The sequence below is a fragment of the Lissotriton vulgaris genome, chromosome 9, assembly GCF_964263255.1.
Source record: "Lissotriton vulgaris chromosome 9, aLisVul1.2, whole genome shotgun sequence".
Taxonomy (NCBI): Eukaryota; Metazoa; Chordata; class Amphibia; order Caudata; family Salamandridae; genus Lissotriton; species Lissotriton vulgaris.
Window position 1 is genome coordinate 550,612,854 of NC_141697.1, and position 24,145 is coordinate 550,636,998.

Here is a 24,145-nt window from a genome sequence, read left to right on the forward strand (position 1 = left end):
AGTAAAGCATAGAAACAAAGGTAGGAATAATCAACAACACATCTCCTCTCATTGGAAAACAAAACAAAATATTAACTAAACAAAAGAAGCAGAGTAAGAAGATAGCAAAACAAAGACAAGCAAGAAACATAACAAGTAAAAATAGAGAAAAGCATGCTAAACAAGCAAGACAACATAACACATCTCCTCACCCTAAGGCAACAAAAAAACATAACACTACACATTAATCGCAACAGTAATCATTTAAATATTATGGTGGCCTGCGGTACCTTTGAGACCTGGAAGTGACCTGGGAAGCAACAGCACAAGGAGGAACAGAAGTTTGGTAAGACAACCCACTACAGAGTTGAGAATCAGGAGCATCTTCCCCACCATCACCTCTCCCCGGAAAAGGCACAGAGCTTGAGGTGCTAGGAACATGAGAAGGAATGAACATGTACCCATTACAACCATCACTACAGTCAATTTGACCCTCCCCAGAAACAGAACGAGTGGCCAAAGAAACAGTGCAAGAACTGCCCTTCTGATAAAGAGCTACACGTCTCAAATTCCACTTCTCTCCATTAGAAAGAACGACATAGTTAGGAAAAACCTTCCTTACAGTAAAAGGCCTAAATTTTGACAACCCACCAGAGACTCTACCAGACTTCACCTTTACAAGATCACCCTTTGAAAGCCTAGAAGGAACATCCTTTACCACATCTGCAATAGTACTACGTTCGGAAGAACCCAAAGAAGAAGCATCAACAGAATTGGCTAAGTCAGAATTAAGGACCATTTTCTTAAGCCAGGAAGGAGTTAACATGGTACTGGGAACCCTGCCCCTCATCAACTCAAAGGGAGACTTGACCTGGACACCATGAAGAGTGGTACAGTAGGCACCAACCATCTCTTGAACAAGACCACTGACGGGTGAACACTTAGAAAGAGCCATCTGAATTGTCCCTTTGACCAACCTGTTGATGCGTTCACACAAGCCATTTCCCTGGGGATTATAGAGGGAGGTTCTATGATGGGAAATACCACAGTCAGACAAGAATGAACACATATTGTGTGAAACCAGTTGCGTACCATTGTCAGTAATGATAACACTAGGAAAACCTTCCAAAGAAAATAAAGATTTTAAATGTTTTAAGGTAGTGTCAGTGGTGATTTCCTTCAAAAACTCAACGGAAAGCCAGTTGGTAAAGCAATCAGCAATGACAACAGCACACTGCTGAGAAGCCGGCAACTCCTCCATAGGCCCTATAAAATCCAAACAAATGGTGTGCCAAGGAACCTCAGGAAATTGCAACTTCCCTAAACTTGAACCCACAGCAAGTTTTAATCTTTTCTCCGCCACCTTACAGGTAGGACAATCCTCAACCCAAGAGGATACCATAGAGTCCATCCCAGCCCACCAAAAATTCAACTTGATTCTTCGCTGAGTTAAGGTTTGGCCAAGATGACCCTCATGCGCAATGGAAATAAGCTTGGCTCTTAGATCAACAGGAGGAACAAATTTGTCGCCCCGCATTACAACGTTATCCTCCCACACTGAAAGGTCATCAATAACCTTCAAAAAGGGGCGAACAGAAACATGCACACAGCTCTCCCGTCGAGAGCCCAATTTTATCATCTGAATGACCTCTTGCATAACAGTGTCCTTAAGCATAGCTTCTACCCAATCCTGACGGGAAAAGGAACTCTCACTAAGATAGAGTACATCTTTAATGCAAGCAATGTTTTCTTCTGTACCCTCAAGAGTAAAATCACCATTGGATTGGATAATACACGGTACAGAAGTCTAGAGAGACCATCGACTTGGAAATTCTTCCACCCCTGAATATGAGAAATATCAAAGTGGTATTCTTGCAGCTTCGAAGCTAACCTTTCCAATCTGGGAGAACTACAAGTTGCACCACCAGGAGAAAGAATTCTGATGAGAGGCTTGTGATCGGTCTTCAGATTGAAACGGGTATCCCACAAATACGTACGGAAATGGTGAGCCCCCAAAGCTGCAGCTAACGCTTCCTTCTCAATGATAGAATAGTTCTGTTTGCACGAAGAAAGTGTCCTTGAAGCAAAAGCAACAGGCCTATCCCCTTCCCTATGCCTTTGTAGGAGAACTGCACCAAGGCCAGTTGCACTTGCATCAACCAACAAAGTAGATGTTTTCTTAGTATCAAATGGAGCAAGAACCTTAGCACTGCAAATAGCCTGTTTGATACTATTAAAACACTGTTCAAGTTGAGGTCCCCATACAAATTTACACCCTTTTTTCAATAAAGCTCGGAGGGGTAAGGTTTTTTCTGAAAATGTTTCCACGAACTTAGAATAATATTCAATCAAACCCATGAATGAGCGTAATTGATCCTTATCACCAGGACAAGGAGCAGAATGGATTGCCTTGGGAGATACCTCTTTGGTTTTACCCCATTAGCTGATATTTCATGACCCAAATATCCAATGTCTTGGACCAGGAAAGAACACTTTTCCCTACGCAAGGTAAGGCCAGTATCCAAAATCCTATGCAAAACATTCTTGAGAACATGATTATTATCAGCCACAGAATCACCAAAGATTAAAATATCGTCCTGGAAGAACACCACTTTCTTCAACCCCTTGAAAATTTCAGTAACCAACCGTTGGAATACACTCGCTGCCGAGACCAATCCAAACGGAAGGCGAGTGAACCGAAAAATTCCTTCCGGAGTAATGAAGGAAGTGAGGTGCTTCGAGGTCTCATGTAGCTTAACCTGATGATAAGCACTCTTCAGGTCAAGCTTAGAGAAAAATTTGGCTCCCTGCAGAGTAGAAACCATCTCCTTGATGTGAGGCAAAGGGTATGTGTCAGCCACAACACACTTCTTCAGTGCCCTGAGGTAAACACAGAACCTCAATTTGCCATCAGGTTTCTTCGAAATGACCACCGGAGAAACCCATGCCGAGGCCTCCGTTGGTTCTATCACCCCACTTTGAAGCATCTCATCAATTAGCAATTTCACATCATCACGAATAGAAATAGGAACCCTTCTCACCCGATGCTGCACAGGTACACTATTCTTTTTAAGCCTGATAAGGTGAGAATAACCTTTAAGTTTCCCAAGCTCATGCTTAAATACAGAATTGAATTCCCTCAGAATGCTTTCAATAGAATCATCTTCAACAACCATAACCTGGTTCTTGGCTCTGGGATTGATAATGATATAGAGGTCATATTGATGCACCCATCCCAGAATAGGAGGGCCATCAACAGAGACATAAACCTTTCCAAACGTAGACCTTTTCTCAAAAGCGATCTTGGACTTAAAGTAACCAAGAATTTCAATCCTTTGGCCATTAAAATCTTTAGGAGAAATGTCACTCCTTTCTAAAATTGTCCCTTCCCAGAAGATTCAAAGGTAGACTTTGGAATGATGGTATAACGCGACCCCGTGTCCACCATCAGCGACACTTCATTGGAGTCAATCTTGAAAATTGCCTTTGGTCTGTTCTGTCTAGGATCCTCACAAACCAAGTCGATATCATCTACTACTAAAAGTCTTTTGGCTTCAGTTTCATTGTCGCATACAGAGTCATTCACAATGGCAATTCTCTGCTTGCCCTTAGATTTGCACATCTTTGAAGAGTATCCAACCTTGCCACACTTAAGACATTCTTTGTTTGCAGCAAAGCAAAACCTTGCCTCAGAAGAATCAGTATTGCTTCCACATCTATTACATAATTTATTTGAGGAAAAAGTATTTTTAGCTGGAGCCTTGGATTTGTTCCTAACTACGGCAACACTTTCTCCTCCACAGTGTTCACATTCTGCAGTACTCTTCTTCTCGGAAACTACTGAGACTTCTTGTTGTGGAGACATTTTGTGAGAATCTAGAACTTTCATACATTTATTAGATTGTTCGATCACTTTTGCTAGATCAATCGCATCTTTTAACGAAAGATTCTTTGCCGCCCAAAGTCTCTCTTGAATTTTTTTACTAGAGCATTGGACGATTAGCTGATCCCTTATGAGCTTGTCATTCATAGCACCGAACTTACACTTAAGAGACAACTCTCTCAAACGAGCTACAAAATCATCAATTGACTCTGAGTCCTTTTATCGTTGAGTGTAAAACTTATAACGGTTCATAACAAGATTCTCCTCCTTGGAGAATCTAACTTCGAGCCTTGCTACAGCTTCCTTAAACTCGTCAGGCATTTCCTGACCATTAGCCCTTAAAGCTATCGGCAAGAATCTGAAAACTCTTTGCCCTTCTTTGCCAAGGGTACTTAAAAGAATAGCCTTTTTCCTCTTTGCAGAAAATTCTTGCCCATCTAATGCCTCAAGATAATTGTCAAACATTATAAACCAGTCTTCCCAAGGTATTTCTGGAATCCCTGGTTCAGGTAGGAATTGTGGAGGTAAAGTAACTACTATCTGTTGTGCCATATCTATACTCAAAGATGCATCATGAATAACATGTCGATTTTAAATTCCTCTGGTAAATATGACTACGAGGCTTGGTATGCAATTAATACTTCGAAAACAAACGAGCAAACATCGATTTCCTAGACTCAAAATGACCCCCACAGACAGTATTGTCAAAACGAGGCTTGGAACGCCTGATTTTCTCTGCTGAAATGGCCGCCGGAAGAAATTTCCAAAACGAGGCTTGAAACACCGAATTGACCAATTAAAATGGCCGCCGCAGAGAAGAATAATCCAAAGCGAGGCTTGAAGAGACAGGAAGTAGCAACGTTAGTGACGTCAGGAGCCTAGCAACATCAACTGTTACCAAGGAGCTCGCGCTGCGGCACTCGCTCCTTTTAAACAGCTCGCGCTACTCAGAATCTTAAAAAGTCAATTAAACTTGCCAGAAACTTGCTTTAAAGGAGATCAAAGTAGCCAGAGGAAGGCACACTGCATACGATGGATTAGATTGAAGATATTTTGCTGTCAGGTTTGCTCTCACCGCACGACTTCACCAGGACGAAGGAAAATCATCAAGGAATCGCCAGAAGCCGCCAGACTGCAACTGACCAGCTACAAACGTCGCCAAAATTGTAGTAAGTCACTCGGAGGCTGCAGGTGAGTCACAGCAGGTTTATTTCTGGAGCATAACAGAAAGCATCTTCAACGCTAGCTGGCCAGGCACAAACTGTCTCACCCCAGAACCTTAGGATGAGTCAGGGCCACTTAACAAAGGTAGGAATAATCTAGAACAGGTGTCACACGTCAAAAATCCTACTGTACCAATGCCAGATTTTTTAGTTTAGATAGGGGTCTCCAACCCTTTCTGTAATAAGAACTACTTATGTTCACTGCAAATCATCTCGAGCTACTAGTATTAGTGCTATAATAGCACATCAGACAACAGTACATCAGTGGCCATCCTGCTCATGTTTGCCAGTAGTATCCACATCAGTGCATGAAGCAGGGTTGCCAGCAGTAATATAAAAAAGGCTTTGCAAATTTGGCATACCTTTATGTGGGTTATACATACCAGCCATTGCTGCAATGCATCTGGCACCACAGTAATAATGTTAGCAATAGGTCTCCCAACGCCACATGATTTATCACTCAAATATCAGCTTTAAATATATGTTGGAAATACCAAAAATGTTTCCCCAAGCATCAGTTTATGAGTTCTGAAAAAACACACACTTTCATCTTCAAAACACACTTTTCAATTTTGATAAGAATAAATTAATCCAGCTGAACAAACACTTCTCATTTACTATTCTGGGTTGCACCTAGGATATCTACTTACAGGTAGCTGGATAGCTACCAGTGGCTCATGAGCTACTACTTGCAGAATCTGAACTCTGAGTCTGAAAGTTTGGGGGTCAGAATTGAGTGGCTTGAGTCCTTTTAAGCCTGGCTGAAAATCTCAGATCTTTGCAGCACTGTTCCCATTCTTGTACCTGACTGATCCAAGAGCTCTTTTGATCCTGAAGGTGACCACAAGGATAGAGAAAAATCTCTCCTTGCACTATGAAAAAACTCCAACCTAGCACACTTTCTAAAGAAATTTTAAATATGGCTACTGCCAGGACGTGATTGGAGCCTGACAGGGTTAAGCCACTAGACATGCACAAGTTGGCTCAGAAAGTCACTCAACATTAAATAAATTGGTGTAGCTAAAAAAAGTGTTCTTGAAAGAATACCAAGCTACACGGGTATCCCAGGTTTCGTGATGTGGCTGAAAACATTAAGCCTGATTTTAGCTTGAAGCAATGTCACTCCAGAATTTACACAACCTCTCATAGACCACACTCAAGTTACTCATGCCATGCTTCCCAATTACCATTATCATCAAAGCTCAGTACATTACAGATTGTATTGCAGAAGATGTAGAGCTGATGGAGGATTCATTGACCATGTAATGAACCTAGGGGCAGATTTACCAACATGCGGTACTACGTTACATGAAATGGAGGGGGTGGAAATGTTCCATATGTACAAAGATGTGGAGCATTTCTGCTCTCTCCATTCGCTGGCACACTGTGTGCTGCCTAGCACCAATGCATGCACCCTTGTACAATAGTGTAAAGGTATCTATGTTATGGGCATGATTGTTTTTGTTCAGGAAGGGACACATTTAAACACAAAAACAAAATCCTTTGAGGCATAATAATCTTTCTATGTCTAGCACATGAGGAAAGAAGACATGATGATCAGAACTAAAGATATTTCCCTTTGTTACTCTTCTGTCGGATAAGTGCACCAGCTTGGCTCCAATCCAGGTTCATATATTTTTGTAAATCTGGGCTTGTGTATAAAGACATGGCTGGATGTATGGGAATGCCCATTCCCACCCCTATAACACCTATCTTATAATATCAAAATATCCCAAAGATGGTCCTTAGATTCACAATAATAAATATTTAGCTCGGGCTTGGTAGAGTGTCGAAGAGCAGTCAGGTTTTACTAGAGGATCATGTGTTAAATATTTCAGAGTACTAACATGGACTATAAGCAATTGACCCAACTTGAGAGAAACCCAAAACCTATTTTTCAAAATAGAGTGTATTTTTATCTTAATTTGTTACCACAATGAACCGGATATCATACATATAAACAAATTATAGATTTTTGAATCAATATTATATCAGCACAGTAAAATATATATACAAAATAACATTGCTAATCGGTCACTTTCAGGTCAAGTTACTCATAATCCTTATAGGAGTAAGGTCATGCCGGCTCCAGGACCAGGCCACAACAGTCACAGTCAGATCAATTTTACTTAGCCAGTGGCTTTGTATGGCTCAGTAAATCCCACTTAAGGACTTGTACTGACTTGCAACGACTTGTGTCATGCAAAGCAAGAAATGTCCCTTAGTTTCCTGCCTCCTAACACACTAGAATTCCATCCTTTCCACAGGAGAAAGAGACTACAGAGAATCAGCTAGATTATACTCAAACTACAGGATTTTACCAGGGCTTTTTTTCTTGGCCGAAATCTAGATGCCATGAGTGCAGCGCTGGCTTGCTTCTGCATCTTTTAGACCACGTTTCCCCACTGCAATAGCCTGCAACCTATTTGAAAAGTATCAAGAAAACAGAAATGAAGGTTTTCCTACCTCAACAGAAAGTGTTTTGCCTTCCTTTGCCTTCCCGTTTAATTTTGCCACTCGCTTTAGAACATTTACGGCCTGTTCATGTTTCCCAGCTGACACTAGCCATCGTGCTGACTCTGGAATCCACCTGCAAAAACAGTTTGAACAGTGGAAATGTACTTTCTTGAAACACATTTAGTGAAAGTACGATCCTTGTGGAAATTCAGTTAATTTAACTGGACTGCCAACATCTCTTACAATAAAAGAAGCAAGTAGGGTTGGCATTTGGGAAAACACAGTTTGTGGCCTACAGGCTAAACATGACAATTACTTATTGGAACTAATTCTTACTTTAGCAGCTAATTAAATGGCACATACCAGAGGTAGGTCGCGAAGACAAAGAATGGCACAGACACAGTGAGTTGAAGGTGACGCCAGTATGGGATGATGTATGCCAATCCTGCCAGGATAATCAGCCCAACTGTGTAAAGATGGCTTGGGATGGTCCCTGTGATGCTTCTCCCCCGAGTAGGCATCCATTCAACAACTAAAGGAGTGAAAGGGAAGAGGTTATGGAGAACAGTGCCCTGCATAACTTTAGACCAGCATTTCGCCTTTTGTCACCAACAATGCGCCAAGTATATATTTCAAATTTGAGAGATGACGATGCTTTGCTTAGACAAGGTTTGCTCCCTCAAATTCCGATCCAAGATTCCATCACATTTGCTACATTGAGAATGTTTTTTTTATTTACACAATTTTCATAATTTTTTTTTTTTTTTAGTCCAGTAAGATTTTATTGAATTTTGACAATGGAGAAATACATAAATACATACAAAAAAGTGAAAAAATAATTCATTAAATTACAAAGAAGCGAATAAGAACAGTCATAAAAATACAGTCATCAGTAAAATACATCGCAATATATTATTGTCAATCAAAGGAGAACTTAATAAAGGGGAAAAGAGAAGGAAGGGGAGGGATAGAAGGGAAAGGGAAATATACATTTCATAGCATAACAGCTTAGATAAATAGAGTTACCAATAAGATATTATCAATAAGAAAATAAGAATCATAACTGTACATACCAATCTATAGGAGACCAAAAAGATTGAAAATGTGAAGAATTATGACGAACACCTTGTAACGATAATTGAGCACCTCTTCTTGTAAAGATAATCCAAGACCACCAAGCATGGACTGAGAGAGAAGTAGCATCCTTCCAACAAAAAGTGATGGATTTTAACGCAGCCAAAATCAAAAAATTAAATAATTTTGCTTCATTATCGTCAAGGGGCACACTCAAAGCAACAGATTTACATATGACTAAATTATAGGAGGGTAAATCAGAAAGAGGTAAAATTTTCAATATCACACTCCATACTTCAGACCAAAATTTCCTAATAGTAGGACAATCAAATAACATGTGACGTAAAGAACCAGGATGCAAATTACAATGCCAACATAAGTTAGATGGTAACAATTTAGCTTTAAATAAACGCAATGGAGTCCATAAAGAATTAAATAAAATATAAGCATTGGTTTGATAAATTGACACTGGTAAACAACCAGAAATACAATTAGTCCAAATTAATGACCATGAATCAGTTGATATGGATAAAGATAACTCATTATTCCAAAAAGTGGAAATTGCATCAACATTGAAACCTAAGGATACAGTAAGTTTCTTATAAAATACAGACACCGCTTTAGAGGACAAAGAAACAGTATTGACATAAATCAAAAAATCAGCTGACTTTTTAGAAGGAATACCATTTGGGAAGGAATCTAAAATAGAATTACGAAGAAATTGATATTTTAACAAATCTGATAAAGGCAGATTGAATTTCGATTGGAGTTGAGTAAATGGAATAAATGCATCATCCAAGAAAACATCTTTAAGATAAAAAATACCTTTAGCGATCCAGGAAGACCAAAAAGAGATATTCCTATTTAATTTGATTAAGGCACTATGCCATAGGGACAAATGCACTGTAGAAAGTAAAGGGGATTCAAAATTTGAATCTAAATCATTAAATATTAATCTCGATGATTTGATTATGGAAGAAGAATGTACAATCTTAGATACAGGAGACATGGTTAACAAGAACAGTAAAGGAAAAGGTTTTACAAGGGATGTCTCAATATGAAGCCAGATAGGAGGAGTAACAATAGGGGAAATATTAAACCATAACGAACTTTGTTTAAGGATAAATGCCTTATGATACAAAAAGAAATCAGGTAGGGCAAAACCAACTTGACATTTTGGAATCTTTCATTTTTTTTAAGCAATACGGGGAGGCTTATTATTCCATAGAAATTTAGATAATAGTTTGTCAATATCTTTATAAAATTTGAGTGGAAATTGAGTTGGTATCATAGCAAGAGAATAAAATATTTTAGGGGCAATAGTCATTTTAATAGATTCCATTCTCCCCCACCAGGAAAGATGAAGGGAAGACCATTTGGAAGTTTTTTGCTTAATATACTCAAGAATGAACTCACAATTCAATTTTAAGGTAGCATGGAGGGATGATGAGAATAATATTCCAAGGTATTTCAATTTACTCTTTTGCCAAACGATATCTGGTGAAGGTAACATATCAGGAGTACATAACATATTTAGCGGAAAAAAATCAGTTTTACTAACATTTAATTTATAACCAGACACAGTGGAATATTTAGAAATAATATCAAGCAAAAATGGAACAGATGAAACAGGATTACTAATAAATAATAACACATCGTCAGCATACGCTAAAGTTTTAACAGTAATATCATTGATAGTAATACCATGAATGTTGTCACATTTTCGAATGCAATTAAGAAATGGCTCTATTCCCAATAAAAATAAAAGAGGGGAAAGGGGACAACCCTGACGAGTTCCTCTGAAAAGGGAAAATTGGTTAGAAATCTGGCCATTAATAAACAATCGAGCAGTGGGAGCATAGTATAAAGCAGAAATCATACGAATAAAGGATGGTCCAAAATTAGTTTTAAATAAAAACTGCCAATGGATTTTATCAAAAGCTTTTTCAGCATCTGATGCCATAACACCAGCAGGGATAAGGATAGTGGAGCTTTGTTCAATAATATGTAATAACGTTCTCGTATTATTAGCAGAGTATCTATTTTTCATAAAACCAGATTGGTCGGGGTGGATGATCGAGTGAAGGACAGGTGCTAACCTAGAGGCAATAATTTTAGCATATAATTTACAATCCTGATTAATCAAAGAAATGGGACGATAATTAGCAATAAGGGTAGGGTCTTTATCAGGTTTAGGAAGTACAACAATTAATGCTTCAGAAAAAGAACCTGAAATGGTACCCGATGAAGAAAAATGAGAAAAAATCTGGTACAAATAAGGTAAAAGATGATGTTGGAACTCTTCGGCAGGGATACCATCAGGACCAGGGGATTTATTCTTTGGAAGCGATTTAATGGCAGAGAGGATTTCATCATTAGTAATAGGTAAATCTAACCCAAGTTTATCAGAGGGAGAAATATGAGGTAAATCAGAAAGTTTTAAAAAGGCATCAATTATAGATTCATCACAAAAATCAGGTTTATTATATAATGTGGAATAAAAATTTTAAAACTCTTGAACAATATCATTATGGGAAAGTGCAATTTTACCTTGAGGACATTAAATGGAGGTAATCTGCGTTTTATCTCGTTTAATATGTAAATAATTAGCCAGAAGTCTACCAGACCTATTGGTGTTAAAGCGGAATTTAGCATTGGATTTAGAAAGTTGAATCCCAGCTCTTGTACTAAGAATAGCGTTAAATTCATACCTTAGCTTTTGTAGCTTTAATTTATATTGAAGATCACTAGACATAATAAATAGACGTTCAAAATGAGCTATTTGTTTCTCTAAAGATTTAACATTAGAATTAAATTTCTTATTTTCATGAGCCATAATAGAAATTGTAGTACCTCTGACATAGGCTTTAAATGCATCCCATCGAGTAGTAATAGAGGTAGAGCCTTCCGGATTGAATGTAAAATAATCCTGAATTGCTTGGAACAGTTTGGGTTCATGAGTGTCATTAAGGACAATATCAGTATTCATACGCCATCTCGACTGTTTAGTAAAAGAAGATGAAACATTTAAAACAAACGAAATCATTGCGTGGTCTGAAATGTCAATGGTACCAATGGTAGGATTATTTGCAAATTGAATGAGGGAAGGGGAAAGTAAAAAATAGTCTATTCTGGAATAGGAATTATGAGGATTGGAGAAAAAGGAAAACTCTTTACCAGTTGGATAGTGCAATCTCCAAATATCCGCTAACTTGGTGGTTTGAACAAAAGTCTTAAAGGCATGAAAAGTCTTGGATGGTCTAAATCGAGAGGTAGATAATCTATCCAACAAGGGATCCACAAAAACATTGACATCTCCACCAACAATCAATGGAACATTTCCCAACTTTAGAACTTCAGACGTAACAGTAGCCCAGAAAACAGGATCCTCAGCTGTAGGGCCATACGCATTAATCAAAAAGAAAATGGAGTCATGAATTTTAACTTTGGCCATAATACATCTTCCTTCAGAGTCTGAAATCTTATGTAAAACTTGACAATGTAATCTTTTGGCAAAGAAAATAGCGACCCCGTTCTTTTGACCTTTAGCAGGAGAAGAGACAATAGAGTCAACCCACTTTTTGCTCATATAATTTAAAACTTTATCATCAACATGTGTCTCTTGGACAAAACAAATATCAGCCTTAGAATTACCTAAATATTCTAAAATTTTTAAACGTTTTACTGGGTGTTTTAAACCTTTTACGTTAAGAGAAACAAGTTTAATATTATGAACATTAGCCATTAGGATAGAAGAGAAAGGAGAGAAAGGAGAGAAAGGAATGAGAACAAGAAGAAGGCAGAAAAAGACAAGTTAAAAGAGTAACTCTGAGCGAAAAATAGGAAAGGGAGAAACAAAAAAGAGAGTATAAGGCACAAACAAGCAACATGAATAAAGACAAGGAAACGCACACCCGTTCCTCAAGCATGGCCAGTTACCGTTAGAGCCCATGAAGAAATTTATGCATAAACATGCCACAAGAAATCAGCGAAGTCAAGTCAAGAATTAGGATCTTGTGTATCCATTGATGGAGGAGCCTGCTGTTCAAGGAAAAGAAGGGTTGGGGAAAACATGGCGGCCGGCTAGTCAGCAGGTCGTGGATGTCCGGAGCAGCGGCGGTGCCGAGATGAGCTAGCAGTCAGCTGTGGGGCACATACGTGGTTCTAGGAGGGAGTCTACTTACCCGGGAAGCAGGCTTCGCCTGTAAAAATTTTCGAGACGAGTTACCGGGCAATTCTGGAGGCCCGTCTGTTGGCCGCTCGCTGGCATTTTGCAGCGCATGGCGGAGACCTCAGCCCAGCCGGCTGCAGAGAGTGAGGAGGCGGAGTCACCTACTTCGTTGGATTCACCGGCCGGGAGCTGGAGGAGAGCTGCTCAAGGTATCGGCAGAGGGCGCCGAATACTAGCAAAAATTGGGACACTGACGTGTGGAGGTCGAGGGCGAGGAGAAGAAAATCTCACTAATTCCCCCCCTGCCCCCCCGGTGGTGAGAAGCGCTGCAGGATTACTGGCGTCTACACAGGAGGTGGAGGCAGAATTAAAACAAGTAAGCAGAGGGGCAGGAGCGAAGGGGCAGTTGCTGGGGCATCCAAGATATTTACTAAGGTGCAACAAACCTGAGAATTCCAACAACTTAGAAAATAAAGAATTTGCTCTGGGAAAACCCAAAACATTGCAATTGAAAAAAAGCGTTAAAAAGGGCGCTGAAAAAGAAGTTAATTCCATTAAATCTGAAGAGTGCCCTTTAAGAAAAGGAAAAAAAAAGAGGCAAAAAGGGGCCGGATATAAACTTTCAACAACCCTTTCGCTAAACTCATATTTTAAACCGGTTCCTAAGGTGCTGGTTTTGAAACCACATCCTATATCTCAAGCCCAAAACTTTACCTGCGAGTTAGCGCAGCCCCTGCCTGAGTCTATAGAAGAAGAGCAGGATTGGTCAACTCTCTCAACTCCAAATCCCTTTCATGTACTCGCAGTTGAGATGGAATCAGATAAGGGGGAAAACATAAGCATGGCTGCAGATGTTGTTAATGAGGAGGGTTCCCAACAGGTAACTGTACCACAACTACAAGATATAACAGGAGGAGTGTCAGAAGCTTCAGATGAACTGTTGGACTTAGTAAATGAGAGATATGAGAGATGATATACCTACAACAACGTCAAGTGACACTTTAAATAGTGGAAACACGCTAATACCCCTGGAAGGACCCGAAATAGGGCAGTTTTTGGGCTCAGCAAGATAATTTAGATACGCCAGATTCGTCCGTTTTGGCATTGCTAAGGAAACTGGAAAAAGATATTCATTTAGGGTTTGAAGCCTCCAGAAGAAACCAGGAACGTATAAGTGCTACATGTACGTTACTAGAGGATAAAATCGACAAATTAAGCACTCATACGGAAGACATTGAAACAGAGATGAAAGTTATGCAGGGAAGAATATTGGACAACCGTAAGCAAATTGAGAATATAATATTCAGAGATAGAGAATCTGATGAGAGAATAAAGAGGTTGGCGAATATGCAAAGACGTAATAATCTGAAAATTTTAAAAGTGCCTGAAGGGAAGGAGGGGTCAGATATAAAAAGTTTTGTAGTGCAACTGTTGAAGAAGGAATTGCAGATAGTAGAGACAGAAGAAATTTTGCTACGTGGCATTCAGAGAGTGCATCATGACCCCTTCCGGTTTAATCCAAATCGCACTAAACCAAGGAAATTCTGATTAACTTTTTGACATATTCTCTAAAAGAAAAGATTCTGACGGCAGCTCTTAAGAAAAAGGATATATTGGTGGACGGAATTGCAGTTGATATCAGGTCAGATTTGTCACCTGCTACAGCCAGTAGACAGTGGGAATTAGGAAAACGATTGGCACCTCTTAGAGCAATAGGGGCAACGGCCCAGTTGAAATTCCCTGCTTTCCTGAAAGTAATGTGGCAAAATAAGATGTATACGTTCCGTACAGTGGAAGAGGTAGACACCTTTTTGGATGAGTCTCATGATGGTTAAGAGTAGAATGGTCTGATCACTGATTATATATCGATAAATAGAGGCACCGCCACTGCGACATCCACTGGCCTAGGCCTTGGGAGTTTTGGTTGGGTTTTCCAGGGAGGGAAGAGGGATGGGGATAGTGGAAGTAGGTTTTGGGGGAAGGGTAGGGTTAGGAGCAGGGGTAGGAGAGGGAGGGGAGGGGGAGGGTAAAGGAAGAAAATAAGACAAATATTCCTCAGGAGCTCTTTCACCGTCAAATAAGTAAATGGAAAATATGGGCAAACTATAATGAGTGGGGTTAATAACAAGGAGCTAAGGTTCCTTACATGGAATGTGAACGGTCTTCTGGTTAAAATGAGGAGATTATCAATATTGAAATACTTTGAAGACTCCCCTGCTCACGTGATTATTTTACAAGAGACCCACTTAACTGAGAATGAAAGTAAGGAGATTTTTAGTACTCAAAAGTGGATTACTAATGCCATCTTTACATCTCAAGATTTAGTAACAAAAGGGGTGGCAATTTTGATTAAGAAGGGGGTTGATATTGTTGTCGAAAATAAATTAGTAGACAGAAGAGGAAGATGGGTGATTGTCAAGTTAAGATTGGCAGGGGAAGCTTTTGTAATAGTTGGATATTATGGCCCGAATGTGGATGATCCGACAGTATTAGATAAAATTGAGGTGGAATTAATGGAATTTTCAGGTAAAATAATTATGGCTGGAGACTTTAATACAGTTTTAGATTGTAAGTTGGATAGAACTGGAAATAACAGGGCAATAGTAAATGGTAAAATGACAGCTAAGTTAAGGATGATTATGGCACAGCAAGGTCTGTGTGATATATGGAGACTGAAAGCAGCACAGCAGACAGGATTCACCTTCCACAATAAAAAATACAAGCATAGTTCACGTATAGATTTTTTCTTAGTAGATATCAGGTTGAAAGATCGGGTTACGAAAGTGGAACATTTAGGGGCACATCTATCGGATCATTCAGCTGTGAGTCTAAATTTAGGATTAGTAACAGACAAAAAGAGCTCTGTCTGGAGACTGGATCGTACTATCTTAGCGGATGAAGAATATCTAGAGGCCTTAAAAGATGAGTTACGAGTCTTCCTGGATGTGAATGTAGGATCAGCTAAGGAGGACACAGTTTGGGAAACATGCAAAGCTTTTATGAGAGGGAGACTGGGAGCTCAGGGGGCTAAGAAGCGGAGGTTGTATCATAGTAAAATCACTAATTTGGAGAAAGAAATTCGAGCTTGGGAAACCAGTCAAACTGTACAGGGAGGAATTATCTCGGAAGAGGGAGCTAAAAATAAACTTCTAGATCTAAAAATAGAACTCACAGCAGTACTTGCTCAAAGAGTTAAAGAAAGATGAGAAGCTAGTCAGTTGGCACATTTTTCATATGGGGAAGGATGTGGCAAATTACTAGCCTGGAAAGCCAAAAAAAGCCTTATACGTAATCAAATAAAAGAGATTAAGAAGGCGGATTCAGGGGAAGTCATAACAGAGAGTAAAAAAATCGTAGAAGCATTTTACGATCACTTTGTAAATGTTTATACAGAGGATATCTGCCCAAGTAAAGTAGAGATAGAAAGCTGGCTACCCTTGGTGAAACCACTTTCAGATGATTATATGGGGGGGGGGTTAAATAAGGAAATTACGCAAGATGAAGTGTTTAAAGTGATCAAGGAGAGTAAAAGAGGGAAAGCTCCTGGACCGGATGGCCTCCCAGCGGAGGTATATAAAGTGTTAGGAGATATAATTGCTCCCACGCTATGTCAACTGTACAATAAAGTTTTTAGAGGGGAGGTAACAATACCAAGTTCATGGAATGAGGCAACAATCACCCTAATACTTAAACCAGGGAAATCTCCTAGTAGTTTAGATGCTTACAGACCTATTTCACTTTTAAATTGTCAGTCTCCACCACCACCCCTTGTGCAATGAGTTTGTCAATAATTTTCAATAAGGCCACTTCGGCATCAGGTGGTAACTTGTATTGTCGTATACGTGGTAGTACTACTCCTGCTTTGAGAGTGACATGGTGTGGTGTTATGTTCATGTAACCTACGTCAGTCGGACCTTGTGCCCATAGGTGCTGTGGTACATTCTGGAGTCTGTGGTCAAAATCTGTCAACACATAATGTCCCTTAAAATCACGTAAGAACAATCGTACTCCCTCCGGAGAACAACAGATAACTGCTCCTAGTTCTTTTAATGTCTTAATACCAAGTACATTTTCTGGACATGATTTAGTAAGTAGCAAGTCTGTGGTACGTGACAGTGGACCAACCCCAACCAAGACTGGTTTCGATACTTCATTAACAATAGGCTTTCCTGAAAATCCCAGGGAAACATTCTGTGAGCCCGAGAGAGGTGCCCTTGGAACCTCGTCATGGCTGATGGTAGTTCTGCTCGCCCCTGTGTCAATCAGAAATTTTCTGTCCTGTCCCAGTGCACGACTATGTACATAGGGACCCTCTTGATCTACAGGAACCTCAATAAGGGGCAAGCCAACTTCCCTCTCAAGGCTGTTTCATGAGAACGATTGGTATTCTGGATAGTCTGACTGCGTGTACTGATACATTTGCGGTGTGGCATGAACAGGCGGTGGTGGGGGTGGAAAAGTCGCTATTGTCTGTTGTGTGCTATTTTGCGTACTGTTTTGCCTAGGAATGTGTGGCCGTTCTTTTGTCTTGCCTGTGGCTATATTGTGTTTCAGGATAGCACATTCCTTAACATAGTGACCTGGTTGTTTGCAATAATTACAGTTCCCCTTGACAGGTGTCGTGACATTTCTGTTCGTGTTTGCCGGTACCGTTTGTGCAACCAGCACCTTCATTTTTGTCTCTTTCATACGTCTCTTTTCCTGATCCTGTTCTTCTCTAATCCTGTTCTGGTGATATTGTAGCATTTGTAACATTTGTGAAGGGCTGTTTGCTTGCCAAGTACTCTCAACCTTCAGTACTCTATTCTTGATCTAGGGTAAGGAATTCTATACTAATTTGCTCACGAAAAGATGTGGATATGATTCGCTACCGGGCTTAAGGCCACTATTAATAGCAAAGCATTTCTCGAATCTAGAATAGAAATCACTTGTGTCCTCATCTTGTTTTTGTTTACAGGCTGAAATAGCATCCCAATCTTCCTTCTTAGTAATCAATAATCTCGGCAAAACCTGCATTAGGAGTTCAGGTAGTTCTTTAGCTTTGTCACCAAGACCAACCCCCGGAAGCCTAGCTTTATCCTCTGTCTCCAATTCTGCCCAACTTAACTTTTTCTCTCCCACCTCCCAGTCTTTTTCCTTAAGCTTTTCATAAATACCTGCAGGCAACAGTACTTTCAATAGTTTCAGAATGTCAGCGTACGTATAATCTCCGATGCGGAGAATGTCTTTTAATTCTCGGTGAAACCCCCCCGGGTCTTTATCATGGCAGGGCAACATCTTTTTCATTTCCAGTATTTCTAATTTCGTCAAGGGGGTGTAAAAATACACTCGTTGAAGCTCACCGTTTGCATTTTTGACGGGATGTACCTCTCGTAGGGGGCTCTGTCTGTCTACATATAGGTGCTTTCTGTCGTGGTGTGGGGCGGGAAGCATGCATGTGGTCAGAGAATTTAAGTACTTATGTCGTTGATCCAGAATAACATTAACTAAGTCAGTACCCAGGCCTGTCCATCTTTCTAGAAGTATGTCGTCCAGTAATTTATACAATGGACCGGGATCGGAATATTGATGCTCATACAACGTTATCAAATGTTGGACCATGTAAATACCGGCCAAACGCTGTTCGTTCGGCGGGAGGCTCAAGAAAGTCTGGGCCACTATATCATTGCTATATATATTAGAATTGGACACCCACTGGGTGGCTGACCGTGCCAACTCCATTTCGTGTGGGGTGTGAGATCGTTGCTCTCTATCCATCGTTTCAGGGCTTTTTCAGTAGCTTGGAATAGATTTTCAAGGGAATATCTTTCTTTTATAGCTGACCCCTGTTTACGGTAGTCGAGGCACTTGGGCCTGTCAAACTGTCGTGCCTTGCCTACATAATTCATTTTGTCCTTCGCCTCGTTTTCCACTACTAACTCTTCCGTTGATGACCCACTCTTCTCGTCAGACTCTACTTTGTGTGTTGCTAATATTTCCTTTCGTATTTTCTTCATCATGCTATCTGTCTGTCCCTGTTTATCATGCCGACTCGCATCTATGTTGTCACTCCATTCTATCAGACCAGGCTTTACATCCCGTCTCCTTCGTCTTGTTCCCTGATCAGGCAGTTAATAATAAAATGGAGGATGTAGTTCTTAACCCCCACCTTTCTGTGTTCCATGGCCTGTGCTATACTCTCGGGTCCCTCCCCTGTCCTAATGAAACGATATATATTATCTAGGTGCTCTTTCATGTCTGGTAGTGTGTCCAAATATGCGACGGCCTGTCTTAGTCTTAGTGAAATCACGAGCATTGAGCCCTTTCCTGGTTCTGGATCCTTATATACAGTGGTCGATTGCTACATCTATAGTAGGAGTTGGCCCCCCTCCCCCTACGGCCCCTTGCCCTACGTCGTCTTTCACGATCTGCTGGAGCTGTTGGAGCTGATCCGCTGGTGGGGGCGGAGGGAAATCTGCGTTTGCGTAGTCCGGTGGGGACCCTTCTAGATAGGAGGAAATAAAAGCCTTGGATGCTGTCAGCTTTATTCTACGTACTCTATAGGGTACAGGTGGTGGCGTTCGCGACCTACGGGGTGTTTCTGAGGGGTCACTCTAGCTAGTTCTTCTGAGAGGACGGGATAAATACCAGTAACGACGACATTTCTTTCTCTATCAGCCTGTTCTACTTTGACCCGTTCCCCCTCCTCCCGCAGTTCTTTTTCTTTGGCTTTTTCCGCTGCTTGTTTAGTTCTCTCTGCTTGGTGGAATTCTTTCTCTGTTCTCCTATGTGCTTCTTTGCGCCATAACTCAATGGCATCTTTCTGAGAGGGTCTTGATTTCTTTTTCCATAGCGCTTCCTCTACTCTCATAATGCATTCAGAATCCCACGTTCCTGAGGCAGGACATCTGTACTTCTCCTCTAAATCTTTTGTGTAATCTACCCATAAGTCTAAAAACAATATGGCATCTAGGCCGTGCTTATTATACATGTAATGACCAGGTGTGTCTCAAGGCGGGATGTTAACTGACTCTTCTAGAATGCCTTTCCTGGTCCCTATCTGACGTAATTTCGAAAACAGTGGCATGTTGAAACCAACGCAAACCAAACACAAAAAGCAGGGAGGAAGCAGGAAAACACAATAGACACAAAAATAGTCTGACTGAAACAATCATTAACATTAAAACACTAAAACAGATACAGTTTAAACAGATACATGGAGTTAAACATGTACTTGAAAACAGTTACCTTTATGCACTGGAATACAGTACAACCATACCGGTCTCGTAAAGAGACACGTCTTTACCGTGCCCACCGAAATGGACCCGTCTTTACCGTGTTCGTGTGAACGGACACGTCTTTACCGCGTTCAAATAAATGAACCCGTCTTGAACTTTATGCGTTCCCAATAGTGGTACTCACCGGGAAGCAGAACTTGAAGGCCTCGGAAACTTGATACTGCGCATGCGCGGAACAGGTGGATCTTCGGAAACCTCGGACCTTGCTCTCTCACGTGTTGGGCTCTGGTTGGGATGATCCGCGATCCTCACCGCCTCGTGTGGATGCCTGGTCGCAGTCCGTCTTCTCCGTGGGCCTGAGGGAGTAAGCGGGAAGTCCCGCTGGCGTGTACACTTTAAAGTCCGTCACGAGTCAGACTGTAGAAGGGGGCTAGGGCTGGACCTACATCTCCGGCGCGTGGGGAAGGGGATTTGTCCCTATTCGGGCACCAGATTATTGTGGTAAATAAAGTATTACCCTGTCATAATTTCTATAAATAAACAAAGGGTCATGCATTAAATGAGAGGCAGAGTCCGTGGTGTCCGATTCAAAAGGGCTTTATTTCAATAACTCGAGTTAGGGGAGAATCGGTTCCATCACCACTAAGGTTCAGGAAGGGTCTTCTAAACTTTATTCACAGAGTACAATATTTATACATTCAATTGCATAGAGGAGGAGGAGCTCCAGGCAGAGCAAGAGAAAGAAAGAGATAAGAGCATGTGGGCGTGCATGAGGGCGTACACTTGAGGAGTCATAGGTGAGTCATAGGTGGGTGGATACATGGAGGGGGTCTGCATGGCCAGCTAGAACCTTTACCCTACTTGTGTGCGCAACTTGATCATGGCGTGCTATTGACGTGTAACTGGGGAAGAGCTGACTTTCAGTCTAGTAGGGAGGCCTTCAGTGTCAGGGCGACCAGAACGTCTGGTATTATCTGATATCTTAAGTCCGGGGATGTATTATCTGAAGTAAAGGTCGCTCATCACCAAGAGCCAGTGTGGGCATATATTTCTTCGTTCATTGCGTGGGGGCCGTGGGCTTTTTATGGATGCGAGCTCTGTAAATCACTTAAACGGAGACAGAAAGGCTAGGCCCTATCTCTGCAGACGGGTTCTGTTTACCTTCTTCACCAGGCAGGAATGTGATTCAGTAGAGCAAGCAGATAACTGTTGTGCAAAATACTGTCTTGGCACCCCGTGCTGGGCCCCTCTCGGCTTAGCCAAAAGTATGCAAGGTCAGGGATACGTAACTGCAGCTCTCAGAGTGTCTGGAGGCATGAAACCTTAATTCGGGGACTGGCTCAGGCTGAGCCACAAAATGGGTTCTTCTCGATTTTAAAAGTGCACAATGCAAACACATGGGCAACATGGGCCTCAGTGCGAAATTAACGTTTCTTTCATGGAAGACTTGGTGACTGACATCCTAAAGTGGGACGTAAATGCAGAGGCCTCATTATTCAGGCCACAAAGGGAAAATGCATGGGTGACATGCACATACACTAAACGTGGGGTACACGCAGGGGACACATTGGCCAGGTAAAATTTCTTTTTCCTCAGATTGAAGAATTAGCTAAAACTAAGTTTGATAGGATCAAAAAAGAAGTCGTTGCTACATTAAAAGGATGGATGAATCTACCTCTTTCAATATATGGACAAACTAATCTTGTAAAAATGGTGATAGTACCAAAAATTACATTTTTGTTTGAGACTATCCCACTTGGCTTTAAAAAGGAATGGCTGGCTAAATTACATAGCGAGATAACATCATTTATTTGGGCGTCAAAGGGCTCTCGGATTTCATGGAAGAAACTAAGGAGGAGAATTAATGAAGGAGGTTTGGCGGCCCCAGATATTCAAATTTATGCATGGGCTTTCTGCTTAAAAAACTGTAGGATGTTGTTGGGTACCCTACTCAAATCCACGATTGGAGAAACAATTGGAATTTTGTTGAAAAGGTCTAGATATCATGATTTTTTTTAAAAAGGTGAGACTTAAGATTTTGCGGGACTTGGCTGAGACATGGTATAAAATTAGAAAGTTATTAAAACTGCCTTACTTTAGTTATATGGCTCCAATATGGGAGTCTCCTGGTGCTCCATCCTGGACAAAAGATGCGTTAGCACTACATCTGAAAAAGGAACCTGCTTTGCAAAGATGGAAAGGTTTGTTTCAGGATGGCAAACTTATATCATGGGGCCTTTGCCAACAAATGTGGGGACTGTTTTTTTTTCAAAATACAAGTATTTACAGATCCAAAGTTGGGCTAATGATTTGGAAACAGAGATTGGAATTGAAAATGACTTTGAGCTGAAGCTGGAGACAGGGATCTTTAAGAAGGAAGTGGCCTTTTGGTATTGGGCGATATTAGAAATGGAAGATGGACCATTTGTCTTGCCAGAGACCCTGTGGATGGATAGCTTGCCAAGGATCGCGACAGAAAACCAATGGCAAGTAACAATGTCTATGCTTTATAGTATTGTTAAACCTGCAAACCTAAGGCGAAATCTTTTGTTTACTATCCACAGGGCATATTGGTCTCCTTACAGACTTTCCAAATTTAAAGCCGGTGGAGTTGTTGGGTGTCCAAAATGTAAAGCCCCAAATGTGGATGACTTGCATATGTTTGTCTCCTGTCCAAAAATAATGCAATTCTGGATAGATGTAAGTAATTCTCTTTCCAAATCTCTGAACCAACACATTGAGGTAAGCCCTGAATTAATTATAACAGGAAGATATGATTTAGAAAACAAAAATATGAATAACAATGTTAGACTCATTTTTTATGCTATGTTGCTAGCGCGTAGAGAGATATGCAAGTTATGGGTCTCACCACTTAGTCCTAATTTAATGGATTAGATTTTAGCCATGAGGTATATGGCTAAGCTTGATATTTTAGACCATTCTAAGAGAAATAGAGGATTTTGGATACCCTTTCTTCTATGTTTTGGTTGAACAAATTTGTTTTGATTTCCGATGATTAAGCCCGTGCCTATCTTGCTGGTATATGGTTCTCCAGGACGAAAAATAGAGTTGGAGGAAGACACACTTGTTGAGTCAGGCGGCCAAGAAGGGCAGTTCGGAGAAAGGCCGGATTCAAAAATAGGTGATGTCTACGCCCCACTGCTCTAAAGCAGCTTATGACATAAAAAGCCCAGTGGTGGACTAAGATAGAAGTTATGGGTGGCGAGGTGGCAAATGAGGAATAACAAAAAAAAAAGATTAAAGAATAAAAAGCAAGAAAAACAAAAAAAGAGAAAAAAAAAAGGAAAAGACGAAGATCTTCTGGACGCTGAAAAGATTTAGAGACATTGTCTTTCCAGACCCGCATTGTAGGATCAAATAGGCCATATTTAAAACCAAGGCTCCTCAGCTGTGGACGAAGGGAAGAGAATTCCTTACGAATAGCCACAGTTTCTTTAGCAAAATCCTGATGGATGAAGATTTTGGTTCCATTCACCAACAATGATGGGATTTCCCTCACAGCTTTACGAATAAGAACCAAATGATGATGACACAGGACCTTAAATATCATCTGCCTTGGCTTAGAATGACGAGGATTACGATGTGACGGGACTCTATGGGCTTTATCACTCTCAAATATTTCTGTGAACTTAATATTCAAGAGACCAGGCAGAAGAGATTCAAGATAGAGCCGAAAATTGGTCCCTTCAATTTCCTCAGGCAAGTTAAAGATGCGAAGATTATATTGCCTATTGCGATTTTCCAAGTCCAGCAGCTGATTATGCATTGGAATAATTCTGGTCATTAAAGGTGTAAAAGCATCCAACTTATTTTTGTTATCTTGAATTTTAATGGTATTATCCGACACCTTCATCGATATAGAAGCCATATCTTTACGAACATTTTTGGCTTCTAAGGCAATGGTGTCAGTATTCAGACGTAAGGCTTTAATTTCCTCCAAAATTAGGGCCAAAGAAGGTTCTGAGGATTCCACCACCTTAGATTTGGTTGGAGGAGGGGGAACCTGCTGCTTCCTTTTATTAGTGGAGGAGTTCTTGGAATCCATTTTGAGGAGAAAAATATTCCTTAATATGTAGAAAATATAGAATAAGACAAAATAGCCTCAAAATGTGAAGCAAAA

The 24,145-nt window shown here is 40.6% G+C and overlaps 1 protein-coding gene across 1 annotated transcript in view; it reads right to left on the reverse strand.

Annotated features, from left to right (window-relative positions):
* The window catches only part of LOC147691767 (solute carrier family 22 member 6-A-like), a 645,113-nt gene that overhangs the window by 385,547 nt on the left and 235,421 nt on the right, over positions 1-24,145 (reverse strand). The window contains exons 4-5 of the mRNA XM_086936682.1: positions 7,906-8,074; positions 7,552-7,675 (exon numbers count right to left, since the gene is read on the reverse strand). Coding sequence (XP_086792808.1) covers positions 7,552-7,675; positions 7,906-8,074 — 293 coding nt within the window. The remainder of the gene's footprint in view (positions 1-7,551; positions 7,676-7,905; positions 8,075-24,145) is intronic.